Raw genomic sequence first — 27,009 nt, 5'->3', positions numbered from 1 at the left:
ATAAGATCATGATTCAACTATTTGCTATTTATCCTTCCCTGAGGTATTGGTTGGTTCCCAGACCTCAACTATGGCATCAAAACACAGTACAGTTATATATAAATAGATTCCTTGATGAAAATGGAGTCATGTGTATGTATCACATTTACAAAAATATAATTAATATATAATTGTATTATATATTAATTATATTATAATTATGATATATAATATAATTAATATATAATTATATAAAATAAATATAATATATAATTACAAAATATAATTAATATATTAAGAAAAGTCATATGTAGTGTTTGACTGTGGGTGTTTTTCTTAAAATTCTTAACTATTTAAAGTATTGCAGTATTTCCCATTATCTTATAACTTTATTTTTTATTTATGAAAAATAGTTTTCTATTCGTTCAGTACACAGAAATTGATCATGGAAAATTTAATATTTGGCTCATAATGATAAATATTTATCCTATGTATTGAGGCTTACCTTATATAAGTGTATCTCTTTGTTAACAAGTCTTATTTCCTTGTGGAAAATGAAATGTATTAAGAATTAAAGAATTATACATGTGGTTAGAAAGCTGACCTTTAAAGTCTCTACCAGTCTTGAAGTTTAATGTTTTTGAGATTTTGGCTGCCTTTTTTTTTTCCAATAACCTCATATGTCTATAGAAACCCCAAACAAAATGCAATTTTGGTTTTACAATAATTAGCTATGAAATATAACCTTCACAAAAGTATTTTATTATCTTTTAGGAGTCCATTAGGGTATAAAATCAATACTTTTGCCATTCTGTGGAGCATTTCATTTTTCTCAATATTTTCAAGAGAAACCACTGTATGTTTCCAATTTAACTTTTTTTTCTTCCCTAATGGAATTCTATACATAAATAAAATAGCTTTTCTAAATCTTTAAAACCTAATAGAAAATTAGCTGGGTTGTGATAGATTGCTTTACCTTTGTGGTGAAAAGACAGGGTAAGAGCTAATGGTTTTGAGTGCCCTTATGACACATCAAGTACCACTATTTTCTCAAAGGAGAACATTTGAAATTAAACAGGCATGAATTTTCTATTCCACCTCGAGTAAGGCAGAAGCCAAGATACTGTTTATGACCTCATCTCAGAAATTACATGTAATCGTTTCTGGTATGTACTATTGTTTTCATAAATCAACCTCTGCAAGTATTGAGCTTGGAGATTATAGCTCTCTATCCTCAATCACTCACCCCACATTCAAGAAAAGAAAACATCCTTAAGTGATAGATCTATTCATGAGAATAGTCTCAGTTGCATGTTCCCAAAGAGAGGGAACCATAAGGTGATGAAATTATATTGCCAAAATGAGCCAGTTTGGGGCATATTTTTGGTAAATGACAGGCGTCACTGCCTTCTGAGTAGAATTTCAATAAAACGTTACACTGGTGGTGGTCACAGATGGGGGGATAAGCTTATTTTGAGTAGTATTAGTTTTCTATTGCTGTGTAACAAATAATTATAAAATTTAACACCCTAAGACAGTAAAACATTTGTTATCTTACACAGTATCTATTCAGAAGCAGCTTATTAGCTGAGTGTTTCTGGCTCAGTATTTCTCATGAGGTTGCAGTCAAGGTATCATCTGGGGCTGTAGTCATCTGAAGGCTTGAGTGCAGCCAGACAGGTTGTTTTGTAGGTGGTTCCCTCACATGCATGACAAGTTGGTGCCGGTCGTCGGCAGATGGCCTGAGTTCTTTACATTGGGCTTCTTGAGAAGGTCTCATGACACTGTGGTTCTTCCCTTGGGGTGAGTGATCCAAGAGACAGCAGGGCAGAAACCAGAATATTTTTTCAGAAATATTCTCAGAAATCTCAGAATAGTCTCAGAAATCACATGTAATAATTTCTGGTATGTACTTTGGTTTACATAAATCAACCCTATTCACAGTTGGAGGGGAAATACATGAGTTCACGAATTCTAGGAGGTGAGATTATCGGGAGCCATTTTGGAGCCAGACCACCATAGGATATGGTAATTCTTCTTTTGGGTTGTTAATAGAGCTGGTCTTGGGGAAAATAAGTTGTGTATTGTTTTGTTTTGTTTTTTAAATGTTCTTTGGGCTCCCATTTCTGTGCTTCTTTGAGCAACCTTCTGTTACTGGGTCCCAGTACTATCAAGTTGACCCCTTCTTCCTCTGGGGTTTGCTGTGGTGTGCTTCCTATTGTTAACAAACAAAATTCAGATGAGTAAATTAGAAGATTTCATTGGCTTTATTCAATGATTCATGAATCAGGCAGCATCTCATCTAGCAAGTAGAGGTGTGTTCCAAGGAGTTGTGCAAAATGGGAGATTTATATCAGAAGGAGGGTCAGGCAAAAAATTGTAAGCAAAAGAAAAGAAAGGATTGTTCCAGGCAAAGTCACCTTCCCTTAGGGGGAAGAGAAGGTCTTATCTTTCAGATTACCTCATCTTCCTTTGGGGAATGGAGAAGGCCCATTGGCAGACTACTTTCATCCATCAGAAAATTCCTGACTGACCTGGTTAAGACTACATTACTGGGGAAGGTTGAAACTGCAGTTAGATCTAGGTAGTAAACGCCAGTTTAAGACTTGGGGCTTTAACCTACACGATGCCATTTGGGACCTTTGGTTTTCTTTTGTACACTGTCCTTCTTTCTCACAAATTCAGCAAATATTTGAGGGCAAATTGTGTGTCAATCACTGTTCATAGAACTTACCATTTATAGTAGCTACTTTTCGTAAGTTCTCTCCTATGATCTATAATTCCAGTTTGTACTATTAGTGTCCTGCTAAAATGATTGTGTTTCTAATAAGGTAAATGTGGTATTATGATTTATAATAAGAAACATATGGTCTTTGACCTTATTCCTGACACAAACTCCTAAAACCTTTGGAATTTTCTGTGATAAGAGCAATAAAGGTGTCTTAATTATGTTGATGAGGTGACTTTTGGAAACCCTCTAGATAACCTACGGTTGGGGGCTGGTTGTCAGAGGAATCAACCATGTGAGTAGGAGATTAGAAATTTCAGTCCCACGCCAGACTTTTGGGAAGGGAGAGGGGCTAAAGGTTGAATCGATGCCAATGGCCACTAATTCAATTAATCATGCTTATGTGATGAAGTCTCCATAAAGTCGCAAAAGGTGAGAGTTCAGAGAGTTTAAAAGTTGGTGAACAGGTGAAGATTTGAGGGGAGTGGCATAATCAGAAAACATTGGAGTTCTGTGCCCTTTCCACACACCTTCCGCTATGCATCTCTTCCATGTGGCTGTTCCTGAAGTATATCCTTTTTATAATAAACTGGTAATCTAGTAAGTAACGTGTGTCCTAGTTCTGTGAGCTGCTCTAGAACACTAATTGAACCCAAGGCTGGTATTGTTGGAACCTCCAATCTATAGGTCTTTCAGAATCTGCACATGTAACAACCTGGACTTATAGCTGATATCTGAAGTGGAGGGGACAGTCCTGCAGCCCGAGCCCTTAACCTGTGGGATCTGATGCTATTGCCCGATAGCTAGTGTCAGAATTGAGTTAACTTATAGGATGCCCGGCAGGGGTCTAAGATTGCTTGGTGGTATGGGAAACCTCCTCTTCCCTACCCCATACATGTTGAAACTGGGTCCAGAGCCTTTAGTAAACAATCAAAGAAGAGGTCAATGATTGGCAGAATACCCTTAAAATAATATTTTATTTTAGTAGAGGTATTCTGTGATTTAATCCAAAAGAGGAAGGTGGAACCTGAAGACTGAGTAGATACTAAGCACCTTAGGGTGACTTTCTCATTTATACCAGTTTCACTGCTTTAAGCCACTTATAAGACTACTTTTGTTCGATTAGAAACATTGCCATCAAGCTATCTCATTCAGCATGGTCTTTTTCACAGCGTGGAAGTGCAAAACTGGGGGAAATAAAAGTCTATTTCATGCTTAAATGGAGGCAAAAACATTAATATAGTTATCACCACGAGAACATGAGGATTATCAGAGATTAAAGTAGTGAATTTTCCCATTTCCTTTCAAAACTGATACAATGTGATTTGAATTTCCCTAAATATGGTGAAGAGCCTTGGATCACTCTTTTATATGTATGTTTATATCCTAAGCCAGTGTTTCAGGGACTCTGGCATTTATATTTGTGATTAACTCTAAAACCTATTTCCATGGGGCTTTTTTTTTCCTTTCCCTTTTTCTTTCTTTCTCTTTCTTTCTTTCTTTCTTTCTTTCCTTCTTTCCTTCTTTCCTTCTTTCTTTCTTGAGTTTCAAAACTGTTTGGGCCAATAAATCTTTCTACGAATGTCAGATTGGTCAACATTGAGGAGGTAAATGGAAACTAATGACACTCATCAAGTTGATGATATGAATGATTTATTGGACCCAATCATTTAACACTTTCAAAAAGTCAATATTGGGGAAAGAAATGGGGCTCTTATTATGGTAAACTGTATTTGCGCTGTCAGCACTCAATGATTTATTACAAACCTGTGGCTAGGATTAGGATATTATAAATGGGGGGGGGAAATGGAAAGCTCATTAATTTTTTATCCCCACAGGTGGAAGACATGCAGTGGGCTAATAGAGAACACACTCACCCGGCGTCTGTCTGCAGTCTGCCCTGTAAGCCTGGGGAGAGGAAGAAAACAGTGAAAGGAGTCCCTTGCTGTTGGCACTGTGAGCGCTGTGAAGGTTACAACTACCAGGTGGATGAGCTCTCCTGTGAACTTTGCCCTTTGGATCAGAGACCAAACATCAACCGCACAGGCTGCCAGCTTATTCCCATCATCAAACTAGAATGGCATTCTCCCTGGGCTGTGGTGCCTGTGTTCGTTGCAATATTGGGAATCATCGCCACCACCTTTGTGATCGTGACCTTTGTCCGCTATAATGACACACCTATTGTAAGGGCTTCGGGACGAGAACTTAGCTATGTGCTCCTGACAGGGATTTTTCTCTGTTATTCAATCACCTTTTTAATGATTGCAGCACCAGATACAATCATATGTTCCTTCCGCCGGATCTTTCTAGGACTTGGCATGTGTTTCAGCTATGCAGCCCTTCTTACCAAAACCAACAGAATCCACCGAATATTTGAGCAGGGCAAGAAATCGGTCACAGCCCCCAAGTTTATTAGTCCAGCATCACAGCTGGTGATCACTTTCAGCCTCATCTCCGTCCAGCTCCTGGGAGTGTGTGTCTGGTTTGTTGTGGACCCCCCCCACATCATCATTGACTATGGAGAACAGCGGACTCTAGACCCAGAGAATGCCAGGGGAGTGCTCAAGTGTGACATTTCTGATCTCTCGCTCATTTGTTCACTGGGGTACAGTATCCTCTTGATGGTCACTTGTACTGTGTATGCCATTAAAACGAGAGGTGTCCCAGAGACTTTCAATGAAGCCAAACCTATTGGATTTACCATGTATACCACCTGCATCATTTGGTTAGCTTTCATTCCCATCTTTTTCGGTACAGCCCAGTCTGCAGAAAAGGTAAGTACAAGAATGCATATGCCAACCCTTCTCTGGATTTAACTTCTTTCTTTAGGATGCTTTCCCACTTTTCTTTTGGCTTACTTATATTCTCTCAAGATGATTCAGTCTATTTTATTCTTATTCATATATATATATATATATATATATATATATATATATATATATATAAAATTATGAAATCCCTCAAGGTCACTTAACTTTGAATATGTGTTGACCAAGGTTGATTTTCCATGAAGAATGCTTTCATGTGTCCACCTTGGTAGAACTGAAAACTGAAAGATCTCACATTACTTTCTGGGTTTCTCTTCCCAGGTCTGTTATCTACTAAGATGACTGGGTTTTTTTTCCCTAATGTTAATTAAAAATGAATGGGAGAAAAGAAAGTCAGACATAATTCATAGGGATGAGCTATCCCAGAGATATCCCATTGCATGACAAATGCCTCCTTTTCTGGTTGTAATGTGACTCTGGGAAAAAGCTATTCCTTAATAATTATGATGGTTTTAGTTATGGAGGCAGAGCTTATAGTAGAGCAACAACCACTACAAAAAAAAGCTGAAATGGCTTAGTTCGATCTGTGCCATCTTGCTGCTTCCCTTCGGCCTCCATTGTTATCATTTTTCCATATGTGAAAGGTGATGTTGAAGGATTTAAAAAAAGATAGCAATGGGCAGTTATACAAAAAGCAGTTTCTAATTTTTCAGAAGGTGAAGATCAATTAAATCTCTTAAAATAATTTTCTTTTGCCACGAATCTCCAATTAACCTTTCTCACATAAATCACTGCAAGTAAAGAACATCTATATGTGAAAGGGAATACGTGCTGAACTGGATACATGTAGTTTATGTCCAGAAAAGCAGAGAACTAAAGTTAAACATGAATTCCAAGCTTTGGGTAGTTTAACGGAGACAAGCTGTTTTATAAAACAAAGGCAAATGCTATCTTTCTGAATGAATAGTCCTTCAGCCCTAATGTGCATATGAAAAAGTTATTCTCTCAGAATGAGGGTTTAAAGATTCTTCCACCCTCTGTCATCAGAAGTTAGGAGGAAATCAAGCATCCTGGGGGCAATTACATTCCCTAGTCTCTAACATTCCAAGTGAGGTCATGCATGACTCTTAAAATCCCAACTAATTCAGAGGAAAAAGTACTCAACAAGGGCACAGAGAGCTCATTAGTATGAGCATTCATCCCTTACTAGATCAATGTGGCTTTCAACCATGTTTGGACAAAAAAAAAAATGTACTTCAGCAAACTTGCTGCTGAATAGAAAAAACTTACCATGGGTTCCAGACCTGTGACCTTTCATGAGTGAGATGGTCTGATAGAAGTCCATGAATATTTTATGTAGGACCAAGCACATGGCAGGAAAATAAAGTAAGGCAGTTTGACGCTCTAAACCCAATAAACATTATATTTTGACATATGTAGATAGGAATTTATTAGGATCAAACTTGTAAATTTGACTTAGGAGAGAATGCATGAGCTGGAAAATAAATCTCTCAATGTCTGTTGTGTCTGTTTTGATATAGTTAGTTGAACTAGTCAGGGCAAAACAATATTTTTCAGAGTCTGGAAATGTCTGCATTAGGTGAATTATTAATAACATTAAGTGGTACTTGTATTTGTATTTGAACCTAGGACTGCCTTTTTAAATATACTGTTTTATCTGAAAAGGGGCCATAAGTAGTTTATTTTGCTTTCTGTGTAATGAATACTTACCCAGACAAAATCTCCTGAGTTCTGACATCTAACTTCCTTTTCTTTTTCTCTCTCTTGCTTTACATTTTATAAATGATCCTCTACTCTTACTTTTCACATTGTGACTTTCAAGGGCAGTGGGGGTAGAGCAAATACAAATAAGATGATACGTCTATTTGCATAAGTCTTTCAGTGCCTCAACTTTTAGAATAAATAAAATCATGGTACGACATTAAGCAATTAGATAGTATCATCACAGCAGTGCAAGCATGCATTATACGAATAAGCATTCTTAAGGTAGTCGAAAAAAGGTGACCATTGTCTCTCCGAACTAGAATCCTGCTAAACTGGGGCTGTCCCTCAGCAGCAGTGCCGGAGGAAGGAAGAGTTTCAGGGTAAAATGGGCAGGAGAATATGCTGAGGGCGGGGAGAGACGGCTGGTGCCACCGCGCCCTAATTGCTGCTGAACACGTGTCTGAGACCTGGAGTTTGTGTGTATATTTTCAGGGACAGACATTCCCATGCCTACAGAGGTCTGACTGAATGGTAGACACAATTCATTTTTTTCTTTCTTAGCTTTGTGGAATCAAAGGAGTCAGAGAAGCACATTGTGAGACAAATTAGAAAATGTGTTAAGTGGATTTATTTTGTTTTCATGATATAATGGAATGTGGAAAAGACTGAAGAACTCAGTAAGAAACACAAATTGTGGGAATCTTCAGAGCATTGTAATGTCCTTAGATTATTTAGTCAGTCTTAGGAGCTACTGAATTTAGACCGGCTCTGCATCAAGAGCTGTAAGAAGCTAAGATTTGGCTACTGAGGTATTTTATAGAATACAATTATGTGTCATCCTAAGGCTTCACATAAAATTTGCTACCTGCTTGCTATTCTCTGTCAAAATGTCTTTACTATTCAAAACAGTACACAAAATGCACGAGAAGATTTCTTTTTCACGTTGCTAAAATAGTTGACACCGATATTAAAAGTGAATAAAATTCTCTATCTCTAAAAAAAAAGGCTTTATAGAAGTGTTATTGACTTGGAGGACCAAAGAGCTGGTCAGTCCTCCATTCTCATTTCTAATGCTCAGCCAATTAGCCCACGTTATCAACTTGAAGTGTTTGTAGCAGGCAGTACACACATCCATTAATTCAGTAGATCCTTATTGAGCATTGTGTCCAGTATTGTGCTAATTATTGAGCCCGTGTCAGTCCGCTTCCCCGAGCCTTCCTTGTAAGGCTCAGTCTGGCTCCCGGCCGATGCCTGCCTGACGCCTGCCAGCACGAGCAAGGTGCCAGGCTCAAAGGCAGGAGAAGATGAGGCTCAAGGGCAGGGGAAGATGGTGAGGAGTCAGATCTGAGATGAGAAAGCAAACAAGAGAGCTATGCATCCTGTAACTGTATGTCAGTGACACAGAATTCATAACACAGGAGACAGCAGAAGAGCAGAATTTCTTTCGGTATGCATTTAATTATGCTTCTTAGAGTAATCTACAAAAGAAAACTCATCTAACCATACAGGTCTCTCTGAAATTATAACAGAAGTAGGAATAAAAGCTAAAATTAGTTGAATAATTTAGACAGATGTTTTGGAAAACCCCTGGGTAAAATCAAATTATAAAGGTACATTTTAGCATTCATAAAGACAGACAGCTCTGTGAAGTAAGTCTTTATTCAATGATAAAACACCATTTAATTTCCCCACCTTTTTTTTTCAGATTTTGAAATCAAGTTGAATCATGTTTTTCCAATAGAAATTAATGACATCATTTATTAGATTTGTACCTACGGCTGCATTCCACTAATTCCTAGTGGAATTTTCTTTTCCTGTAGAAAAGTGGTGTGAAGGAAGGGTTGACACACTGAGGCATGGTCATGGACTCATGCAAACTCTCATAATTGTACTGAAAAGACAAAAATAATAAAATAGAATTAGTGAAATAGACAGGAAAAGAATCCTCAGGGATGGTGATGAGGGGCTGTTAGGATGGCAGAAATCTCTTGAATACGTATTTTACCTCTAATTGCACTTATAAAGCCAAGGTAATCAGACAAGGGTTATGACATTGCCAAGCTCCAAAGAGCACAGTGCTTCAACCAGATAGATCATTGGGTGGAAAACAAACAAAACACCCTCAAAGCAGAAAAGAAAGCAAAACTCAAAAATTTCAAAAACCCCTATATGCTAAAGCAACCTTTCTTCCCTTGGTGCATCATGGTCCAGTAGCTCAAGTCAGAAACCTGGGAATTGTCTTAGACTCCTCCCTCAGCACTCTCCCACTCTTTTATTTCTTCCTCTCACCTGCAGGTGTCATCCTTGAAAAATTCCTGAGGGGAAAGAGTATCCATTTAATGTATATCTGAGTGAATATGTCTCTTAACATAGAGGCTTTCATGTAGTACCTCCTCAGTGAATGCCTACTCAATGTGTCCACAGAGTGCCTTGCACAATAGCGATCTAATATAATACTGTAATGCTTATTTATGATTTCAATTAGACTGTAATACAATGGGAATCTTATATCTTCATCTTACTGTGATCCCCATTGCAACAACTTTTTTTTTTCTGGAAAACAAGTTTTCTCATTCTAATGATGGGCCATATGCATTTCTTTTAAAAAATGTTGTCATCACTTATTCTGAAATAGGGCTGCTAAATACGTAGAGAGAAAGGCAAAAAGGAATTATTATAGTTGTCTTAGTTCTGTCTAGAATACAGAGAACAAATGGCATTTGGTGCAATTAATCAAATACTTTTGTCTTATCATCCTTCCCTCGTTCTTTTACTGCATCTGTCTGTTGAAGGGCAGAAGAGTATGGGGGTACAGAGATGGATAATGGGAGTAAGGAAGAGCTTAAGCTCTGGAGAAGGTGGATTTGGGTTCAAATCCTGACTCTGCTAAATTGGCTGGGAAAACGTCGGCAAGGGCTATACTTCTGAAGGTTGTAATAAATTCTCCTGGAGAATGCAAATTCACATGGAAAGCAATATAAAGCGGTCACTTGCCATCTGTACCCAGCCCTACTCTAGAACTCAAGCAGACTTGAGCTCATATCCTCTAGAAAAGGCAGGAAGATGGGTGACTTCAATAAAAACAAATGCTTCTTTTGTCTCATTATGGTGTGTTTTTTGGTACTAATAGATACCTCAGGGTAGTTTTGCTGAGAATGACATGATATGAGTCATGACAGGTGTTTAGCATGTAATAAGTTCATTCCTTGTTGGCTGTTACTATTATTAGGCTATAATTTATGAGGACAGGGATCTTATTTGGTTTTGCTCACCATTATATCCTCATCACCTAGTTGAGGACTGGGCCAGCATAGAGCCTCAAAAAAAATGTGTTTAACGACTGAATACATTCATATTTATCCAGATAGTTGTCTCAATTTCTCCAGCCTTTTAGACCATGTCTGTGCAGCACCCCCACTCAATGTGTTTTCTAAAATATTAGAGATTTACACCAGGGTGTATATCATCCATATTAAGTAAATTAAAGAAGGCAACAAGATCTGTAGGACCCAGAGAATGGGAAGAGAGGATTGTTCCTGCAGCAATGCATAACTGACTTCCTATATTTAGCCAGAAATACTGGAAAGTGTCATCAGAAATCAATTGCTGAAATATGTTAAATTTGAAAAGTGAGTAACTCTAACAAGAGTTGTAAAGGTAGTTCTGAAAAGAATGATAAAATTACTGCTGTAGGGAAAAGTTGAGATGAGAAAAGAAGAGCCTGAGAACCCTGTCAATATCACCTAAATGACGATGGAAGTGATTTTTGGAATAGATCAGACCAGAGTAGTTCTCCAGCCACACCTGTCTCTCAGCATTGCTTCATTTCCTTCGACAGGAAGGAAGTGGAAACAGGATAGATTTTTTCTTTGCTAGTCAATGTACTGTCATTTGAAGCAGATGCCTTTGAAGGCTTCAAATAGATGCCGCGGTTTCATGGCATCTATTATCGTGATACCTATTTCAGGTATGGTGGAAGATTGTGTCCAGACGAGATGAGTCATACCACACTAGCATACCAAACCAGAGTTGCAGTCAACTCCAGAAGGGGAAACCCGAATAGAAAAGGGAAAAGGAAAAGCAACCAGAAAAGAAAACATTTATGTAATCTCATTTACGCACTCAGTTAAAATGATATGCTTGTGGAGACACAGAAGGAAAAAATGAAATAAGAAGATTCTAGGGCACAGCGTAGGCAAGCCTGTTAAGTGGCTCTCCTAGAGAAGGCTGCCTTAGCCAGGCTTATTACTTTTTTTCCGGTTGTGCTCCATATTACCACTGCAGAAAATTGCCAACTTACACATTTAGGGCAATTCTTTTGGGGATGCCTATCTTATCTGACAGCATAAAGAAATATTTGCTCAATGAACCTTGCTTAGATTCCATGATCCTACTTTTTTGGGCTCTGAGGATGCTGTGAGCCTCGGGCTACTTAATTTAAACATTTCGCTGTTAGTGAGACTGTGGTATTTACACATTCATCTTTTTTTTTAATTGAAATTGAATTTGCAAAGGGTTTGAATTTTCTATGCCCAAATTATAATAATTTAATCAACTATACAATTAGATAGTCAACCTGGGAACTTAGTCCTACAGCTAACTCATCTCATTAAAATGGTTTAGCTTTCTTAATATGTTTAAAAATCTAGACTACTAGATTTGATTAAGACTAAACTGTGAATTTTTTCAGTCATAGTGACCATGACCTTATTTCAGAAATGTTCTGGGGGAATGCCATACAAATAGACTTAATTTTTCTTCTATATAGACAGAACTTTAATGATACTCCAGACTGTTGATAGTACAGAATGCAGTGACTAATTTACTTGTGTAACTTCAGATTGCATTTTCCGTGATTCAGTAGATGCTTGTATCTTATGGAGCACACAGGGTGCCAGGGAGAGCAGATTGCAAGCAAATAGTTCCTTTTGGCTGTAACCATATCACATTTGTATGTTATGAAATTATTTTTTAAATCTCTAAATGCAGCATCATATGGGTTAGTACCACCCACCCCAAAAGTGTAGAAAATATTTAACCAAATATTAGTATAAATTCCAGGTTATCAAAAATAAATGCAAAGCAGAGTTATTGGCATCATTAAAAGAAATATAAAAGAAGAAACTTAGTCTGGCTTCTGGTTCACAATATGGGCTGGCATGAACATATTCCCTCTAAGGCAACAGTGAAATTTAAAAAATAAGAAAGAAAAAAAGAATGAAAGAAAAGAAAAAAGAAAAACAGGAAGAAAACGAGGACAGGAAAGAGAGAGAAAATGGGAAGAAGCCATTATGTTTTTAGAGCCAAGATAAGGTAGAACAATTTGGGAAAAGTCTGAAAAATAAAAGTCAAATGGGTATGATTTATAGAGAAATTAAAAGAAGGAAAGCACAACCCAAGAGACACAAATGGTTCTTACCATGACAGTTTCAAATAATTTCTAACCCTGGAGTCAGCATAAAGACCTGACATGGGCATGGGAGTGACCATCAGCAAAATTATTTAAAAAGCTACATTTCAAAATAGCTAGTCCAAGTGAGCTTCTCACTTTCCCTTTCTGTTCCAACTTTTAAAAAATGTTTATTTATTGGGGTTCCTGATAAACATTTAAAAAGATTTTTTTAAACAAACATTTTAAATAAACATTTAAAAAAATTTTTTAATGTTTATTTTGATAGATGGAAAGTGAGCAAGGGAGGGGCAGAGAGAGAGGGAGACAGAGAATCCCAATGAGGACTCAAATTCATGAACCCTGAGCTGAAACCGAGGGTCAGATGCTTAACTGACTGAGCCACCCAGGAGTCCCCTCCTTTCTGCTCCAATTTAACAAGGAGAAAGATTACAGGTATTAGAGAATTCTACTCTCAAGAATGGGAATTATCTGATGGTAGGATTATGTTAGTCTACTTGTGTGGGTATAAGGTACTGAGAAAGAAACCACGCAGAATTTGAAGTAACTTTATTTCAGACAGACATGAACAGGTGGGCAATAAGAAATACATCTTCTGTACAAGATAGAGATATGATAAAGGTCTCAGCTCTTAGATAAAGTTCCTCCTGTGGTAGGTCCTTTTGTGTGCCTTTATCCATGCATCTTCAAGAGAAGCCAGCTGGGTAAAACTGTCACCAACGTACACAGGTGTGTGGTCAGCCCTCCCATCCAAGGAAAATGGACCCCACCAATAATCCTTATCAACCAACCTGGCCCTACATCATAATCATACAACAGCCAAGGATGTCGTGGTAACTGAAGACCCAATATCGTTGTTTAAAAAGACACATACACACATACAAACACACACATACACACAACAAAACCAGAGGTAATTCAGAAAATGCAAGAGAATTTTTAACAACAGAATTTTAATGAGTGTTCCAGAGAGAATCCAGAGAATATTGAACATACACACATGCATAGGTTGCTGTGGAAAAGATCAATCAGAAAATAAGAAAATGATCCTAGAAATTAAAATATGAATGTGAAAATAAAAAGCTGAACAGTTGAATGTAAATACGGGATAGCTGGGGTTAACAGTGGAGATCTGAAGGGTGAAATCAGAGGAAGAACCAAGAAGAAAAGGAGGAAAGTGAAAAAAGGAAATCTGAGCAAAAGTTAGCACACCATGGGGCGCCTTGGCGGCTCAGTGGTTGAGCAGCCGACTTCGGCTCAGGTCATGATCTCACAGTTCATGAGTTCAAGCCCCGCGTCGGGCTCCGTGCTGACAGCTCAGAGCCTGGAGCCTGCTTCTGATTCTGTGTCTCCCTCTCTCTCTGCCCCTCCCCCACTCATGCTCTGTCTCTCTCTGTCTCAGAAATAAACATTAAAAAAAATTTTTTTTTAAAAAGCACACTGTGAGAATGGATGCAGGATTCTAAAATATATCTAATAAGCATTGAGAAGAAGAAACAGACAAAGAAGGGAAAGAAATGGCCAGATAAAATAAAATAAAATAAAATAAAAAACTAGAAGTTTCACAAATTGAAGAAAGACAATTTTTAAAATTGAAAGGCCCACACATCTCAGTAAAATTGCATTAATTGAGGGAAAATTCTAAGAACTTTTTGAAGGGAGAAAAGATACATACAAGATATGAAAACCAGGCCTCATATGCCTCCCTGGATTCTAGAAGGCAATGAGCAAAGACTTTCTAAGGGAAAGTATTTTAAACTTACAATTGTATAGCCAGCCAAACTATCAATCAATGTGAGGCTAAAAATGTATGTGGCTCAGAAAATCTGATGCCTACATATCTCATATATGAATTATTCTAGATGTTATCCAACAAAATAAGAAAAGCATATCTGATATGAGATGAGTAACAGTGGCATTTCATATAACCTCGAAGAAACGAAGGTATTTAAAAAGGGATTATAAAAGGATCTATTGGACCCTAGTGTCTAATTACCCTTTAAAAGGTAGAATTTTAGTAATTATGGTTATTCCTTCTCTGCAAGCCCGGTCTTGCTACCTGGATGAATCTGAAGGGAATAACATTCAGTAGCCATATACAAAAATCACTTACTTTGTTAGAAGAAATCTGGAAACGAAATACAGAAATATGGAAGTGAATATTAGCAGTGTAAGCCCTGTTAAGTTAAAAATATTAACACAACTTTAAAAACTTGGGTGATGACTAAAGAGGGGCAATAGAGAAGTTGTGTAGGCATATTAAGTCACTCACCTTTCACTGAGAGCAGTCAACAGATACAATCCAAATTGATAACCCAAGAGATAAGTGCATGATTTAAACCACAAGAAAAAACAAAACAAAAAACATCCTAAAATGTGTTAATTCTCTAGAATAGCATCAGGATATGGGAAGTTGGGTGATGGAGGGTTTTTATTTGAGAAATACTTAGATTTTATTTCATTTAATAAATTTACTTGATAAACATAGAATTGACTGCATAGAGAAAGGTTTAAGAGAAAGTCTCAGGAAAAACCTTTCTAAGACAACATGAATGCATATTCTCATATTGGGGCTTTTGGTATGTAATGTGTATTTTGTGAAAAATCTTTCAGATTCAGAAACGAATGAGGGTTTTTGAATTTGTAAAATGACGTGAGATTTTTTGATCGTCACAGTTTATAAATTCCCTCTTTTTTAGGATTCAGTAATGCCATTACTAAATAAATATTTTTTAAGGGCCACAATTTAAATATTTGTTTACAGTCAGTGATTACATTTGGTTAGAAATATTTGTTAAATGGAGTGCCTGGGTGGCTAAGTCGGCTAAGCATCCGACTTCGGCTCAGATCATGATCTCATGGTTTGTGGGTTTGAGCCCCCGCATCAGGCTCTGTGCTGAGAGCTCAGAGCCTGAATCCTGCTTCAGATTCTGTGTCTCCTTCTATCTTTGCTCCTTTCCCACTTGCTCTGTCTCTCTCTGTCTCTCAAAGGTGAATAAATGTTAAAAAAAAATTAACTTAAAAATATGTGTTAACTGCTATATGAAGGGACCTTTGCTTGGTGTTTAAGAAAAGTAAAGATGAGTAAGAAGTTTGCTATCAAGTTGTTTAGGGTCAAGAAGGGGGCCAAACCAAGCACATGGATGACCAATACAAGGCAGAATAACATAAATTGAGGCAAAGTGCCTACTCTGAGGTCTTGGGGCCACAGACAGAGAAGGAGGAAGGTAGCATATCCTTTTGAGGGATCAAAAAAGTCTGCATGAAGGAGGTGGAAATGAAACAGGTTGTGTGTAAAACCTGTGACTGAAGGGAGTGTTCACCATAGTCACAGGGAGAGGTGGGTGACCTATCCATCCCAACGTGCCCTGTTGTTAATATCACTCCTGTTACTCTGAAAAAGTATTTTGGGCACTAAATTATATTGTTACTCATAAAATACGATCAGATAACTGGCAGCCATTTTGTGGTGGGACTTAGGCCAAGTTTGTACCGCATTTGCTAGGAACTGAAGTGTATTTGAATGTTTCTGAGCATGGATGTATTCTCAGCACAATTCCATTTTGTGAGATTTGTCTGCCCAGTGGTGAGTCAGATGAACTGTAGTGTGCAAGGATAAGAGAAAAGACAATAGCAAGATTATTGAAGAAATCTAGGCAAGATATATTGGGGGCTTGACATGTGGCAGGGGAAAATAGGAGAGACTCATTTCCAATTGAATTGGGAACGGAGGAAAACAGAGTAGGAGGTGAAGCGTTGGCACTGTTTGGTCTTGTGATTCCTAACATTCTCTGTGGCTGCCAGTAGGACTCTGTCTAAAAAAACTTAAAGCAAGAGTCTGTGGTTTTTCCTCTGGTCTGAGCTAAAGGAGAGAAAGCAATTCTTTTCAACTGCTAATGACTGCATCTAACCAAGTATGGAGAAGGATATTTGGGCCAAAATAGTGAAGTTGGGTAAAAAATCAGTTTGTGGGGATAAAGGCAAAGGTAAGGATACAAGGAAAAAAATCTCTGGTGGACTATGATTTTCAGTAACCAAATCTGCTACAACATTCAAATGAATTTTGATAGTTGAAATGAAAAAGCAAATTTGTTAGAAATAAAAGTTAAATCATTTCTAAATGACTATTAATCAATTTAAATATATCATCACTTTTGTCATTATGTAAATTTGGGTGTTAAATGGATTTTATATTCCAGTAATCTTGGGCAAATTTTAGGGTAATTTTGGTTTTCTGTTTGTCATGGTTGTGACCAGATTCAGTCAGTAGTTTTTCCTTTACTATATATCCCCTTTTTGTATAATTTTGGGCACCTTGCATACAAAATCTGAACAAGCCAAATTTCTATTATATTTTTTTCTCTCTAAAATCATTCTAAAATGTGATGTGGTGAATCCATGTGGTAATCTGCAAGGTTCTACATTGCAGCAGTGTTCTAAATCTTGTTCACAGGGAGTGATTTTGAACCAATCAAAACCTACACCACTAACTGTAAGTTTATTTGTGTGTTTGTTTGTTAAGGATGACTGGAGGTTGTTCTCATTTTGAAAAAAAAAATCTTCTTAGTTCAAAAATTGCAATCAGTTGAATGTTCTCATTGGAATTTTAGACTCGCTGAGTTATTTGCTCAGTCAAGTTATCTCCAGAAAAGTACCAAGGACTGTAATGTTTTCATCTGTCCGTTGGCCCAAATCCTATAGAATACAGCTCCTAGTATAACCTTTGCGAGTGTATACCAACACACAGATTTCACACACCATATACATACAGCTTTGTAGAAGATTTCATGTTCTCAGGCAAGATTAAATGTCATATGTTTCTCCTACCAGCTGTTTTTCTCTAAAATTCTCATCCACACAAATTGAATTGAATTGAAAATAGTATTGGTGGATTGTGAGCCTGTCATAAAACCATGAAGTGTTTACATCAGCAGCTTATCACCATAGCACTGTCCTTTCTTCAACACAACACTTTCCCCGTGTTAAAATGTCCAATCAAACTGCAATGTATTGAACATTTGGTTAGGAACTGAAAGCATGAAATCAAGAATTATATTTGGAATGAAAAAGAAAAATATGTGTAGAAGGTGGCAAGAAAAACAGCAATGACTAGAGACAGTCCATACCATAGCATCATAAAGAATATATCTCCAAAGAAAGCTCTCAAACTACTTCTACCACACTTATTATTTTATAGTGCATTTATAGAGAGAGCACGCAAACATTTGTGATTGCAATGATACCACCATCTTATGTTCTATCCCCTCCCCTGCACTCTGGGAAGCCCTATCGCTTGGAATCTCTTTGTGTTTCTTTGCCTCCTTGATCTCATCTTCCTTCTGCTCAACTTGCCCCTGCTTTTGGCCTTTCTCCCAGGCACCATTCCCGTGGAGCACTCGTCATTCACATGGCTTCTGCTATAAAAGCTACACTCGTGTTTTTGAACGGCTTTCTTAGTGCCTGCTCTTTTACATGCACGCAAATGTTAAATTAAACAATCCCAAACCAGAATCTGAAAGCAATCCAAAACCCAAATTGTGAAATTAAGATATCTAAAACCCAAATTTATCATGTCTGAAACAATAGCTATTTAGTGAATGCCTCCTATGTGCCAAAAACCAGCCTAAGCACTTTATGTATAAATGATCTCCTTTCATCTCTAAGAGAAGCAGAGAAGTTAAGAATTTTTGCGACCATGAGGTGTGCCTGAGGCTGAACCTATTGTGTTTGACTACAAGTCTCATGATTTTAGCTGCTGCTTTATATTCTCCATTATGCGTGATCTTCATGTTTATTCCCCTCTTGTATCAACATTATCTGTTTTTCAGAGCTCCAAACTTGAGAGCGAGCACAAGATTTCCTCTTCCCTTTTCTCATTTATACTCTGTCAACAAATTATATTACTCCTTTGAAACTGCTCCTAGATCCATTCTTTCCTTTCCACTTCTAAGGTCAAATCCTTACTCTAAGGCTTCTTCAGTGACATAAGCTGACCTTCTGGACTTGTACCTTGAGAGTGACTTCTAGATTTCTGCCATCTGATGTTATTCCATATGCTTCTTCTGCTTTGTCACTCTTTAAAAAATATTTACTCAGTCAGCCAATTTTACTTAACACCTTTATTCTGCTCAATGCTGAGAACATTGAGGGATGTGGCCTACCTTCATGCATCTAATAGGGGAGACCCCTTTTAAACTGGTGATTATAGAATAGTTACTAAATAAAAATTGTTATAGTTGTTACCAAAGATGCTAGGAAGGGTTCTTTTTTTTTTTTTTTAAGTTAACATGTGCATAAAAGGAAACTGAAAAACACAAAAAGCAAAAAGCAAAGCCATCCATAATCACAAGCAGTTTACAGTTTGACTTCTAGGTCCCAGAACTGGGCTATGAAGGGTTCTTAAACTAAAATTATTTCCTATTGACCATTAACTTTTCAAATCTTGTCTTTCTACTACAGCCTTTCATTTCAATGAAACCAGTGTTCTTACCAAATCAACCAATCCATAAAAATCTTCTTTAATTTACAAAACATTACAGATTCTGAGCATATATGGACTCTCTCTGGGTATCCATTATTTTACGTTTCCAAATTTGTGTTCTGTGTTCTTGGAGCATTTACGCATCTATGGTTGTATGTATGATTGTATTCCACAAACCCTCTGGGCAGAGAGAATAAGCATAATTCTTTTGTGTTCTTCCTGATTCTCACTTCTTGCTAGCCCCACAATGGCTGTCAAAGTAAGTTGCGAATAGTTGTCAGCTAAAAGGTTGTTGTTGAATTAGATGAACAGGAAAATGATACACATTTTCAAGCCAATTCTGAGTCAGTATGTGCCAGAAAGTGAGTTAGACAAAAGTGGGGATATATTTGGGCTGAATGGTTCTTATCTCCTTCACATCTCTGTAGCCTTGATAAAGCAAGTTATCTCCCTGAAACTCAGTCTCCTCATCTATAAAATGAGGGCTTGACTAGGTGACCTCTCTTCCAACCTCATTTGGAATGTTAGAGCCTAGGGAATAACTGCCTCCAGGATTTTCTCACATTTCTCTGAGGTCCCTAATTCTAAGATGCTCTCATTATAAAAGAAAATTGCCAGTTACATAAGAAATGGCCAAGCACTTGGAGGAGTGACCTAATTTTTAAGCAAATGCATGTGAAAATTATTATGTATATGTAGTGAAGGATGCAGATTAATGCATGAAGCATTTCAGAAAACAAATGTGCTTGAGGCAGCCATCGGTCTCACAAACCTTAATCAAGTGCATTCACATCAACATAGCACGATACAGAAGTATGATCCAGAATCTGAATTACTTTTCCAAAAAGCCCTATGGGGCATGTACTCACACCATATGTTTCTTTCAGTTTTACTGAGATATCTTAGGCAGGAAAATGAAAAAGGCAACTCAATACTCGATATTCCACATTAATTTATAAATTTCTTTGCTCTCTAGTTGAAAAAACAAACAAGAAGGGAGAGCTATAAGATACAGCCGACAGTAGACATCTTCTAGTTCATCTGATTTTGCTAGTTTAGCTTTTATGTACCTCTTCTTTGGCACATTCTATTCATCATTACTCCTTGTTTATCATTCAAATCATTTCCCCAGCTAGAAATACATGAGCCACTGGCTGGAAGACTTTGATGTGACCCCAGAGAAGTTAATGTGTGAAGTAATCTCTTGTTAGAGATTGATTTTGATTTCACCTCACATTAGTGAGTTCCTTATCCCCTTCTACCACATTTTCTTTGTACTTCTAGTCAATGCAGTATCATAAATCCCTCTGCCACAATGCCTTAGGAAGAGAGAAGGAAATTATGTCTACTAAGCAGCCCTCTTGTGACAAATTATAGCGTTGGTAGCAAGAGTCAGTTAAGTTTCCTTGTATACCTGTGAATTTTTTTTTCCCCATTTTATTTTTTTCCCCTAATTTCACTCATCCTGTGGACAGTGGAAGAAAGCTGATGCTTTCAAGTTCTTTTGTAACTGAAAAATATAAAAGCTCTTATTCTCTTGAAAAGTAATTTATGATAGTTTAAAGACTTAATTCAAGTATGAAAACCGTGTAGGTGACAAGAGTTTTCTTCCTATTGGTGGTGAACCTTATAACACCAACAGAGAAATATATATATTTGTCTTGAAACATAAAGGACATATTTCTAGTGCAGAAAATATTTTAAGGTCAATTCTAACTAACCACAATATGTAATAGTTAGAAATTGGGCGCTGATTTAAGTAACATCCTGAGAAATTAAATTGCATTCAGTCTAGTTGCATGGGGGCAGCATGGTATGGTGGTTACATACAAGTCTTGCTTTGACATTCTGCATCTTCTTCCTTCTCTACATTTTGTGCTAATGCATTTGGGTGCTTGAGACATTTTAAGTTTATATTCTTATTATGTGAATCTGCCCTAACTATAGCACCCTATCCTTTTAGTGTAGACCTAGTCCCAAGCAGATAATAAATGTTTCATATTTTCATCTGGTTTAATGGATTGGGCCTAATTATTCAATACCAATTATTTCATGATTTTGTATTTAAAGTCAAATTATTTTTATGACTGCAATATGACTCTAAATGGTACTAGAGGAGATGTTACAGGTTTGTTTATAAGTTGTTTTTATTTTTGTTTTTGTTTGTTTTGGTCCTATTCCCCACTCTTTAATAATATATTCTATCAGGAGATACTCATTAACTGTGTGATTTAAAAAGAAAATTGAGGGGTGCCTGGGTGGCTCAGTCGGTTAAGCATCCGACTTTGGCTCAGGTCATGATCTCATGGTCTGTGAGTTCGAGCCCCACATCAGGCTCTGTGCTGACAGCTCAGAGCCTGGAGCCTGCTTCAGATTCTGTGTCTCCCTCTCTGCCCCTCCCTTGCTCATGCTCTGCCTCTCTCTGTCTCAAAAATAAATAAAAACATTGAAAAAAAGTTTTTAATAAAAAGAAAATTGCTCTATTTGTAATATATGATTAAAAGCATGAATGATATATTTTATGGAGGAAAACAGCCTCAATTTAATGTCAGTCAATGGAAAATACCTTGATAGTGAAATTCACTTTGATATAATTCCTAGATAAAGTATATAAAGGTGAAACCATTTTTGAATTTACAACCCTCATGTTATAAATTCCTTAAGCATTACTTCTTTTTCAAATTGCTTCACATTCTCTTTTTCAGAATATTACGGTAATTTAAAACCCTTCTATATGATCTGGTATTATACCAAAGGGTCCTTTTTCTTACCTCTTCACTACTGGTTTCCTACTGTGCGTTAGGAAGGCATGGATGCTTGCTTAGGTTAGTCTCGTATGCCAAAGAAGCATGCTTCCTTCTGATTCCTGTTAACCAAATATTGATTTTCAGTCATTTAAAATCTGAACAAACTCCAGCTTTTATTTGAAACCATTCCAGTATCATCAATTGCATTCATATTTGGGTTTTAGTCTCCTGTAAGAGGTCTTACCAGATGATTCCACAAATTCTCTCTCAGTTCTCCAGGGGAACAATGTCCAGAGTTTCTTTTATCGGTGCTTTTTTAGCAAACCGTAGCTTACAAAGGGATTCTATTTTTCTGAATAGCTTAAATTCCCTTTTTCATATTTTATTCCACAGTTTCAATATTTTCCCTTCATTTTGGAATAGTTTGTCCATTTCAACTAATCTCTCCCACTGCTGAAATGAAATCACACATATAATAACAACAAAAGAAGAGCTATATACCTGTATTTTAAAATATAATTTTACCATAATATCCTGAAATCTCAATGCCTTCGAATAGTAAAGCAAATTTGGAAAATTTTATATGTATAGAAGGAAAATTATAAATATTTATCATATTAAAATATTCTGTTTCTGTATGGAGTGCTGATAAGCAAAAAATATATCTATTCCATTTTATATCTCAGCTCAGTATATATTGTCATTTCCTAAACTTACTTTTTTAAAAAAAAATATAAGATAGGGTTGTCAGATTAATTAAATAAAAATTCAGATAGTCAGTTAAATTTTAATTTCAAATAAACAATGAATAATTATTTTGTATAAATATGCCCTGTGCAATATTTTGACATCCCAAAATATTATTTATTTTTAGCTGAGACTAAAATTCAATTAGGTGTCCTGTATTTTGTCAGGCAACTCTATACTAGGTTGATTAGACTAGATTTATGAAACAAAGATAAATAAACATGAAGTTAAAATCTTCAAATTATTTGCTGTAAGAATTTAGTAAAGCTTTATGTGTATATTTAAGGCACAAGAACATTAATTAACAGTGCAAATATGAGTTTAAGTTACAAGAAAAAGTACATCAAAATAGACCAGTGTTCCTTGGATAGGTGACTTTAAAGCTTGATGACTAATAGTTGTGGTGAGTGGAACAAAGGCCTCCCACAGACGTGGACATTCTAATCATTGGAACCCATGAGTGTGTTATGTTACATGGCAAAGGGGAATTAAGCTTGCTAATCGACTGACTTTAGAATAGGTAAATTATCCTGGGTTATCTAAGTGGGTCCAATGTAACCAAAAGGGTCCTTAAATACGGAGAGGGAGATGGTGTCAGTAATGCCACCTGACAAAGGTTCCACTGGCCATTGCTGGCTTTCAGGATGGAAGGGGACCCTGAGCCAAAGAATGCAGGCAGCCTCTAGAGGCTGGAGAAGACAGTGAGAGACCTCCAGAAAGAAAGCAACCCTGCTGACATCTTGATTTTAGCCCAGGGAGACCCATTTCTATTTTTTGACTGCCAGAACTGCAACATCAATTTATGTTATTTTAAATTACTGGATTTGTGATAATTCGTCACGCAGCAATAGGAAACTAATACAGTAGGTAAATATTATGTATAGTCGGTGACTCCTTGGGTGATTTTCTGCTCTTTTCAGACATGGCAGACCATTCCTTAAAACCAATTTTCTTATAATATTAATAATAATGAATATGTAAGTATGTTTAATATTAAAATATTTTTAAAGTATAGGGATGCACACTTTGAAACATAGTATATTAAGCTGATATGCTGTACATTAAACATTTTAATTTACATAAACGCATGTGCATAGTGAGTGAAGCTGCTTTATCTTTGCATTCTTTTTCATATTTAAATATCTTATTTATTTGGCACATACAAGATTGGCTTATATTCTTTACTGGCACTTTTTCTTGAGTAGTAAAGAAATACTAAATTTAAAAAATGTGTTTATTCCACAAATGTATATAACAATAAAAAGAAAAGGGCAATGAAATATGAATTGCCTTCCATATCTTCTAAGTTCATTAGTGTGATAATCTCCCTTTTTTAAAACAAAGTATATACTTTATTTTTTTAATTTTGTTAACGTTTATTCATTTTTGAGAGACAGAGAGAGACAGAGTGCGAGTGGAGGAGGAGCAGAGAGAGAGGGAGACACAGAATCTGAAGCAGGCTCCAGGCTCTGAGCTGTCAGCGCGGAGCCTGATGTGGGGCTCGAACTCACTGACCGCAAGATGATGACCTGAGCTGAAGTCCAAGGCTTAACTGACTGAGCCACCCATGTGCCCCACAAAGTATATATTTTAGTTATAAATATAAAACACCCACCTTATAGGAAATGGAAAAATGGAAAAAAGAAAAACAAAGGCACTTAAATCCTACCATCTAAAGTAATTGCTGTAATCTGAGAGAACATTTTCTTCCAAAAGTAGGTTTTAAACACTTTTGAAAGAAGATTATGTAATATAGCATCTATGGATCCAGTAATATACCAGGTATATTTAAATTTTTTCCTGATAGTAGACATTACTTCCTTTGAATTTTCACTATTATAAATACATTGGAAACAAATTCCTTATCTAAAAATATGATTTTCTACAATTTTCATTGTTACTTCAGGATAAGTTCCTTAAATAATTATAGAATAAAACAATAGGGCAATTTTGTGGATCATAATGTTCTTTCTCAAGCTAATTCATAAATTAGTGATACTAATTCAAACTGGTATCAACACTAAAGAAAGTTACAGATTTGGTGCATTCTTAAAAGCCTTTGTATATATAGTATTGACTTTGGGTATGCATATCTGGCTTTGAGGCCTAAAGTTTCCAAAGTCTGAATTGTTTAAACTCTATTGTACACCTTCCTTTTAAGCATCCTCTACACCTTCATTGAACTGGGCAACTATAAAACCACACAGAAATGGAAATACACCTTACCCCACAGGGGGTGAAGTCCTATGGCTTGTTGGTATTGCAATTCCAAGTCAACCAGAGAAACACAATCAGATGGACCACAAACTCCTCTGCAGCACTGCTGTTTAAATGACTAACTACTGAGCTCCTTGAGGCCTGGCATCCTCTTCTCTTTATTTCTGTGTTCCCTGTACCCAGCACAGTGCTTGACACATAGTAGATAGGCAGGTCATTTTTGTGGAAGTAATGAACCAGTGCATAAGTGCATGAACAAGGCCAACTCTATTCTCCCCATGTTGTTTCTTTTTAGAACCTGATCACAGAAATAGTGTTCTCAACACACCCTGAGAGAATGCTGAAAAACACTGTACATGGGCACTTTTCATTTATGAAAAGAGTTGTACATTTCATAATATACACCTCTGACTGTGATGGATTTGGCATGGTATGTAATCTATTTAGGTTGATTGAGAATTCATCGTGGACCTACTGGCCTCTAAACCTCCTTCCTCTCACTACCTGGTTCCTCAGTGTTTTCATTCTTTTTCTTTATTTTATCACCCAGAAAACAGGTTCCACCTGAATTCAGACCCATTTGTCCAAGGATAAGCAAAGAGAAGAGAGGGGCTGATCAAGGAAAGCACAGACCGTGACCTGATAGTGCCGGTCAGTTGAGGGACTGGAGGTGAACATTATACTGACAGTGTTAGTGCAGACTGGGAAGCGGTTCGGGGAACCTGCAGTTCCCAGCTGCATGGTTCAGTTCTGTCATTCCCAGCCCTGAACTTCCCTGAGAAGTCCTGGTTTAAGAAATACTAAACCTGCAGCGCCTGGATGACTTGGTCAATTGAACATCCAACTCTTGATTTTGGCTCAGACCCTGATCCCAGGTGACGGGATTTAGCCCCACAGAGGGCTCTGCCCTGCACATGGAGCCCTCTTGAGATTCTCTCTCTCACTCTGCCCCTCCCCTGCTCGCACACGTGTTCTCTCTCTGTGTCTCTCTCACTGTAAAAAAATAAAAAAATAAAATAAAATAAAATAAAATAAAATAAAATAAAATAAAATAAAATAAAATAAAATAAAATAAAAATACTAAACCTGAAATGAGGCTGGTAAAGCCAGTGATGGGAAGTCAAAGCTTTTGAGTTTGGGTATTCTGAGTTTCCTCAGGCTTTGACAAAACAACCCATGTGGAGCTTCCTGTTTTGATGCCTCCACAGACAGGTGCCAGGGTTCCTCATGGAGAAAATGACCCAAAGCTTCAGGATGGGGACTGCACCCATTCATTCAATAGCAAGTTGTTCTTTTTTTCCCTAAAACAAATTCTGTCTCCACCATTTGCTAGCTATGAGAGTTTTAGTAAGTGATGTAAATCAATTAAGCCTCATTTAAAACGACCTGTGTATTGAAGGCAATAATTATCTACCTCAAAGGGATGTTGGAACATTGAATTAGATATCTTTCAAGTGGCTGGTAAATATTAAGCACTCAATTAATGGCAATAATACTTACTTTTAGTATTACTTGGTTATATTGTGGTTTCCACACTGCATTTAACTTCATAATGTCCTCAATTTGTAATTGATTTCACAACTTAATGTGGGGTTTTATTCAACTCCCCTTGTATGTCCAGTTTAAATTATTTATGATCATATCAGCCATTCTGTGGACAGATACACACTTTGTGAATCTCACAAAATGATATACTCTGTCTCCTCAAGAGTCTATCTTTCTGGTAGCATAAGCAACATCTCAGAAATAAAAATCCTGTAATATCACATTAGCTATGCAGCTAACCATTCTCTAACCAGTCATGTATCTATTCTAATATTGTAACCATAAATTATAAGAAAAAAATCATTAAAAATAACATTTTTTCTCAAATATTTATTTTCTTGCCCCTGTTTTCTGTGTCCCAATATGCTTCCCAAGTTTATTCTGAAGTCATCATTTATCTCCCCACCCCACCCTCCCCAGGATAATTAGGAGTCAGTAGAATTAGTTAATTTGTTAAGTCCCTACATGTAGGTTTGTGTCATGAAGAGACAACCATATATAGATCACCTTGGTCAGGTCTGTGTAGAGCCACTTGCATTGGTTCCCTCCACTTATATGGTTTTGGTGTGTGCAAACACAATTATTGTCTGATATTTATTTACTAATAGTACTGATTCACTTAATAGAACAGAATTCCATATAGTTCATGTCATTCTAGGATC

At 36.8% G+C, this 27,009-nt stretch overlaps 1 protein-coding gene across 1 annotated transcript in view; it reads left to right on the top strand.

The window, feature by feature from the left end:
- The window catches only part of GRM8 (glutamate metabotropic receptor 8), a 136,816-nt gene that overhangs the window by 51,919 nt on the left and 57,888 nt on the right, over window positions 1–27,009 (top strand). Inside the window, exon 3 of the mRNA XM_032592503.1 lies at window positions 4,546–5,481. Coding sequence (XP_032448394.1) covers window positions 4,546–5,481 — 936 coding nt within the window. The remainder of the gene's footprint in view (window positions 1–4,545; window positions 5,482–27,009) is intronic.

Source organism: Lynx canadensis, chromosome A2, assembly GCF_007474595.2.
Source record: "Lynx canadensis isolate LIC74 chromosome A2, mLynCan4.pri.v2, whole genome shotgun sequence".
NCBI lineage: Eukaryota > Metazoa > Chordata > Mammalia > Carnivora > Felidae > Lynx > Lynx canadensis.
This window is presented reverse-complemented; position numbering and strand designations above follow the sequence as displayed.